This window comes from Artemia franciscana, chromosome 4 (assembly GCF_032884065.1).
Source record: "Artemia franciscana chromosome 4, ASM3288406v1, whole genome shotgun sequence".
Classification (NCBI taxonomy): Eukaryota; Metazoa; Arthropoda; class Branchiopoda; order Anostraca; family Artemiidae; genus Artemia; species Artemia franciscana.
This window is the reverse complement of record NC_088866.1, coordinates 50825401-50832647: the sequence shown is the minus strand read 5'-3', so window position 1 is coordinate 50832647 and position 7247 is coordinate 50825401. Positions and strand designations below refer to the sequence as shown.

Below are 7247 nucleotides of genomic sequence, written 5' to 3'. Positions count from 1 at the left end.
AAGTTTTTACGTCTCGAACAAAGATATTTTTTGGGTGGGGGTGGGGGAAAACCCCCTAGTTCACCCTGGATATGGCGGTGTTACTTACTGTATTTTAGTTTACTACGCTTTGCACATTTTACTTTCCTCTGGTTTAATTTAAATAATTTGTTAGATCCCACTGCCTTTCCATCAGAAAATGTGGAGAAAAAAAACGGGTATAATATTTAGACAAAGTAGTGAAATAAAAAGTTTGAAACAAAAAAGGGGAGTATATTACCCACTATACTTTAGTGCACAGAACTTTTCTTATTTTAATGTATTACAGTTTAATTTACTCGCCAGGACCGTATCCAGGATTTTAGCTTGGAGGGGGAGAGGGTTAGAACGTAAGAAATAAAAACTCATCATTTTTTTTATACGTATTGTTGTTATACTTTCAACGAAACGGAGAAAATTTCGGAGAAGGGGTTTTCAAACTCCCTTACTCTCCACCATGGATACGGGCTTGTTAGCCACATCTCTAGTTTACTATGCTTTGCTCAATTCACTTTCATCTGGTTAAATCTACTCACTATACTTTAGTGTACAATGCTTTACTCATTTTAATATATTTTAGTTTAATTTACTCACCACGGTTGTATCAAAGATATTTTTTCGGGGGGGGGGGGGGGCTGTATAAAAAACTTAAAAACGCAGCAACAACTTACTTATATGCATTTTCGTTACGTTTTTATGAGTCGGACTAAAATTTTGAAGGACGGGGGGCCAAACACGCAATCCGCTTGGACATGGCTTTGCTACTCACTGTACTTTAGTTTATTATGCCTTACTCAATTTACTTTACTCCAGTTCACTTTACTCACTGCATTTTTATTTTACTATTAATTGACAGAGCAATCTTGGATTGTGTGAGAGGGAGTGAGCAATTCAAGGGAGTGAGCGACGAGCAAAGCTCTGAATAAAAGAAGGATGTAAGAGCAGCTTTGCTCAATTGAGATGGCTTGGTGCTGTAATAAGCAGTTAGTAGTAGTTATTTAACTTAGGAAATGTATTTTGGTTATTTCACTATTCTTTAATATATTTTGCTACCATAATTTAGATTAATTGGACCAAAAATTACTCATTTTAATATAAACTTGTTTACTACAGTTACGACACTACTTTGCTTTAATTTGCACATCATTACTCATCTGAATTTTCTTTAGTTTAACTTACTCATTGAGGGGGGGGGGGTTCAAATTTTTTCCAATAACTAGGGGGGACAAATTTGTCCTTTTTTAAATTTCTGTTAATGAAGACATAAAAAGGATTTTATTCAATAAAAATATGCCTAAATAGGATAAAAATCTAGGATCCCTATATATCTAAATCTAGCTACCATAACTTTCTAAAAAAAAATCTAATGCCTACTTTAAAAAGGGGAGCTATTTTGATGCACCCTCCAGGTGAAAAATTTCCCATATTGCTTTTCCCTTTGTTCTGTTCTAGCCAAAAGAATGAAGAGATTGCCATTGCTGGTATGTAGACAAGTTTTGTTCATTGTATTGGGTTTTTATTCAGGAATTGTGTTTTTTAGTAGTATGTAATAGTTACTTTTACAAATTTGCCTTTTTTTCAATTTTTGTTTGAAAAAGGACATTATTCAATAAAAATACACCTGAACACGATATTTTTCAAAATCTACGGGGACAAAAATCCCTCCTAGATTTTTTCTATGCTCTCTCATTTTACTTCACTCTAGTTCATTTTACTTATTATTGTTTTGCATTACTTGAGTTTACTTACTGAGATTTCGCTGCTAATTAACAAATCCAGGACATCAATTCTGAGAGTGTCACGATTTTTATCCAAAAATCCATCAACAGAGTACCATACCAGTCCAGCATAATGCTTGATTCCAAACTCAGGAGAGTTCAAACGAGGTCGACAATAATGCTCATTCAAAGCATGGTTGTAATGTGCTTTTTCTAAGAAACTCTGGTCGCTGGCTTTTGGGAAGTTGGATTCGTCATCAAGGAGGTGGAGAATTCCAACCGGCTTCTTGCAGATCAGACTGATAACCGGTTGATTGTCCTAAAATGAGTTGAAATTTATTCTAAAATCAATTATGCCTCTTTCCTTAAATAAATTAGAAACGACATGGAAGGGCCAAGAACGTCAAAACAGAAAAAAATATGCCCACTGGGCCAATGTTACGTGTATACAGGGCTGTCAAGTGGGGAGGGGGTGGGGAAGCCCTCTCAATGTTTTTGGTCTCTCGGTAAAAAAGAAGAAGTCGGTAAATGAAGTCGGTAAATGTAGAATTCTTTATTCGCTTCATTAGAGACTACGAAAATACTGACATGTCATCTACAGAAATTTGGAATTTGGACGGTAAACGCAGCAGTTTTACCGACTTTTGCGGTGATTTTACAGATAGTGCCACAATTTTCCATTTGGTTAAACAAACAGCATTATAATAGTAACTTGATAAGTATCAAAATCTGAATTTCGATTGAAAAAATGCAGCGATTTTACCGACTCGTGCAGTGATTTTACTTATATTCGAAAGAGACATTATGCTAATTTTTGACAAAAACAATCGGTAAAAATGACCAGACGGTCGGTAAATCTCATGCCCTCCCCCAAACATTTTGGCTAGTAACAACCCTGTGTGTATCCATACCCGAAAACAGCGATTTTCTGAGATTTCTTTTGCTTTGTTAAAGATTATTAAGTTTTTAAAGCCGGGCAAATTTTTATCAGGGTTGGAACACTTAACCATGAAAATATGCAGAAGCAAAATTGACAACGCTTTTCGTCCGTAAAAATTCAAAAACTAACAATCTACTTATCTACAGGCAGCAACACTATCAAAAAGAAGTTTATTTAGCTTTTTTTTTTCTTTTTAATGGCTGAGTTTTTGCCTACGTTTCTTTTTCTTGTAAATTCTTCACCTGCGATTACCAAACACTGCATAACTGATTATAGGGATTTTTTTGTGTTGTTTCCAAAGCCTATCTACAGATGAACCAATCTACTGAAAAAGAAACTATCTACTGCACGGCACCAATAAAAGTATGTGAAGAGCAGCCTCTACTTGTGAATGAGGGATACAGGCAGATTAATTAAATAAATTCCAGCGGTCATCTATCCTTACTAAAGAAATTCAAAATGATTTTCATTTTTATTGACTCCGCGAAAACAAGAGCCAAGAGCTCATATGGCACTTGTGACGAGGTCGGAAGAGCCAAAAGCCAAGAGCTTCTTCCCACCAAGTTTCATTACGATCCCTCCACTCTAAGCGTTTTCCGAGATTTCCGGTTTCCCCCTACAACTCCCCCCAAGTCACCGGATCCGGTCGGGATTTAAAACAAGAGCTCTTAGACACGAGTTCCTATCACCCGTTCGTAAAGTAATTTGTTCTAATTTTTTTCGAATTACCGAATTAGGTCCCCCCCCCCATCAGCTCCCCCAAAGAGAGCGGATCCGGTCCGGTTATTTCAATCACGTATCTAGGACTTGTGCTTATTTTTCTCACCAAGTTTCACCCCAATCTCTCCAATCTAAGCGTTTTCCAAGATTTTAGGTTTCCCCCTCCAACTCCCCCTAATGTCACCAGATTCGGTCGGAATTTAAAATAAGAGCTCTGAGAGACAATATTCTTCTCAATATTAAATTTAATTCAGATCTGATCACCCGTTCCTAAGTTAAAAATACGTCATTTTTTCTAATTTCTTCGAATTAACCGTCCTCCCACTTCTGCCCCCCCCCCAGATGGTCAAATCGGGGAAAAGACTATTTATAATCTAATCTGGCCAGGTCCCTGATACGCCTGCCAAATTTGATCGTCCTAGCTTATCTGTAAGTGCCCAAACTAGCAAAGTCGGGACAGAAAGACCGACAGACCAACAGAAATTGTGATCGCTAATGTTGCTTGGTAAATACGAAGTGCCATAAAAACGTAAGATGTTTTATATGAAACATGTCTAGCATTCTTACATATTTCAAATTATTCTCTTCGCACTGCCACCGTTTGACAGAAGAATCAGAAGTAAAAAAGAAGAAGAGCATAGACACCCAACGTTAAAAAGAAAATCAATACAATACAAAATCATATTAATGTAAATTACATATCTCTTTTTGATTTTAATCCTACAAAAAGCTGCCTACTGTTTTTACATTTGTTAACTTCCACTCTCTACAATGCTGCCATCTGACACAAGAAGAAGAAACAAAATGACAGCAATATATAGGTAAACACAAACTATGTTACAAAAAAATTAATACAACGCAAATTCACAGCTTTAACTATTTATAATCAAGAACAAGAGTTAAAAAAAATCGTCAGCTATTTTATTAAAATATTTCAGGTCAGGTTCAAAGAAACCTTTACCTTTAATCAAAATACAAATTTTGTATTCCCAAAGAGCTAAGCTTTTGGAACTAAGAAGTAGTTAGCCGTTCTTGCTATAATTATTTTTGTACAAAAAATTTAAATTAAACTAATTTAGCTTATTACGAAATCTCAAATTATAGTACCATAATTTTTGTTTGGTCCAGTTCCTAATCTTCGTTGGTCCATACCAATCAATAAAGGACTCTCCAGGACAGATGTGTATACGGGGGAGAGAGGGGTATAGAATCCCTCCCCCAAATTTTTTCGTTATTTTCAAGATTGTTCCAAAATTAAAACATTATTCATACACTTTGTGTTTTTGTACCTTTTTTAAGTTGTGCCCCCCCCCCCGTTCTAAAAATAAAATCTCGAGTCTGCGACCCCGTAAAATAAGATATAGATGAATAGATTTTACCGTAAATCCAATGGTCTGCCATTCAATTTTCTCCTTGATATACTCCTGCTGCTCAATTCGAAATATATACCGATTGAAATGAGCTTGTAGACTCTCATTTGCGTAATTGATGCATAACTGTTCAAAACTATTTTCCTAGAAAAAGAAATAATTAAAAATTGCAAAATTTCTAATTTAAAAAAAAGGAACATATAAACATTTTTGAGTTATGGTTGTGTTGTATATATTTTATCTCTCGTATAATTATGTTATTTTACTTTCATTATCTTTTATTTACTCCACTTGTCTTACCGAATTTGTCAACCGAATAAATTTTCGGTTGTTTCTTGGAAGGCGATGGAGGTAGAGATTTGAAATAAGTTGGGTTGGAAGCGGAGCGTCTGCTAGTGTGGATCACTGTCAGATATTTTTAGCAGTAGTTACAGGACTATTTTCAATGTTCTCCTTCTCGTTACGGACCTATCATAAAAGTAGAATATTTAACAAAATAAGAGTAAAGACTACCATGAGGCAAGATAATGATGAAATAGAAAAAATATTTCCTCGAAGACATAATCTCAACTCAAAACACGCTCTATATGGGTAGACCCAGGGGGTGCTGTAGGGGCACTCCCCCCCAGAACGTAAAGAGTTGCTTAAATTACATGGGTGGAGGGCAAAACATACCAAAGGGAAAGCAAAAATTTTATCGATACGCCCAAACATTAATTCAATTTCTGCCCCTGCCTTATTGCTTTCCAGTAAAAATGTATAGACAAACAACTGAGCCCCATTCTCATTAGGATGAAACATGCAGAGCCGAGTATTTGATAAACTGATTTTTTCATCACTGATTTACTGAAAACACAAAAACCAAGTAAAAAAAGAATACTGATTTAGGAGTCAAAGTGAGTACGTAGCGTCACAACAACAGACTAATCTGTAACACTTTTCATATTCTTACACAGGCTGTGATCTCAGTTAATTTCAGTATAAAATTAAAATTATCTTAAAAAGTTATTATAGCTGGTCTCACCAGTTATAATGCCAATACTGAGCAATATACAATTTTAAATTGTAAAGAAAAAGCTTTAGTGTTACTTGAAATGTAGAAAAAATAAATCATAATATGAACTCTAGAAATTCAGATATATTCTCTATACAACGGAGAATTTCAAATTATGATACAAATTCTAAAGCTAATCTATAGTCCAAATACTATCAAGATAGTTTCACTTCAAACTTGTCTACAATAAATCATAAAATGTCATTAAAACGCTTTGTTTTATATTTTAAAAAGTGTCCATAAATGGTTTACTTTTACCGTACTAAAACTCCTATGTTCTATATTTTCAGTAAAGCGCTAGTTTTCTATAATCTAACAAACATAGGGAAATATCATCAGATGGTTAATTTGTACTAGCTTTATTGATATATGCTAGATAGACCATGAAGTAATAACTTATGTCAATTTTAAATTCCAACTTCGCTCTTTACTTCCCTCAGAAAAACTTAGTTTTTTAAATTAATAGCAATATAAGATTTACTTTGATTCTGTCACCATTCACCATACTGAAAGCTGCTCAACTTGAAGATAACCCAGAATGGGTTGAAGATACCCAGTTAAAATACTTTGAAAGCTTTTAGGACTACGGGTTGCAGAGAATGATCAATTACTATTTTTGAGTGGTGGTCTAGATCTATGAACTCTAAGAAATTATAAACTAGTTTCAATGACTGGCTTTTCATTGAGTGTGGTTCAGTTAGCTGGTGATAAAAGGGATTTTGACCTGGCTGTCGAAAGGGACTGTCTGCAATATCTCACATAACAACTAAAATTACTAAGATGAAACTTTCAGGAAATGTCCATAGGGATATTGAATTAGATTAAATCACAGCATGAACGTTGAGGGAGGATGTTGAATTTAATCAAAAGAAACTAAATATACCCAGCTTGTCGAAATGGCGAATCTACAAAATCTCAGGGATGGCTTAGGTTATGAATTCAGAATTTTCAGGGAATGATGAGGGGATGTCAAAAAAAGCCATAAGACACTCTGTGCATCCAGGTTGTACTTTTTAATAATTTTTTACCAATCAAATGCTCATTTCAAAGTCACAAATAAAGAATTTAAAGAGTCAGAAATACAGAGAGCTGAATGCCTCCAGTACTACTACTACGAACAAATCACTACGGCACAAAGATTCCTGAGGTCACTACACATGCGCACACTCCTACTTCCCCCCCACCTATTCATAAATTCCGTCTTTAAACCTTCCCAAGAAGTTCCGAATAATTTTTTTTTAATACTTTCTTACTTCTGAGCTTCTTCAACCTAAGTATTTATCAAACTAGCCTGTTACATTTAGAGGATCTTCCTTTGAAAATTCTTCCTAATAGGTATTGAGTAATTCGAACAAATATATTCAAAAGTAAAAAATTAATTCAAAAGTAAAAAGTAAAAAGGTCGCCACAGCTGCGCACATTCCTGA

At 34.9% G+C, this 7247-nt stretch overlaps 1 protein-coding gene across 2 annotated transcripts in view; it reads right to left on the bottom strand.

The window, feature by feature from the left end:
• The window catches only part of LOC136026549 (unconventional myosin-XV-like), a 365167-nt gene that overhangs the window by 258164 nt on the left and 99756 nt on the right, over positions 1 to 7247 (bottom strand). Inside the window, exons 5-6 of one of the 2 annotated variants that reach the window (XM_065703234.1) lie at positions 4776 to 4910; positions 1768 to 2055 (exon numbers count right to left, since the gene is read on the bottom strand). In XM_065703234.1, coding sequence (XP_065559306.1) covers positions 1768 to 2055; positions 4776 to 4910 — 423 coding nt within the window. The remainder of the gene's footprint in view (positions 1 to 1767; positions 2056 to 4775; positions 4911 to 7247) is intronic. The other variant, XM_065703235.1, reaches the window with a different exon arrangement.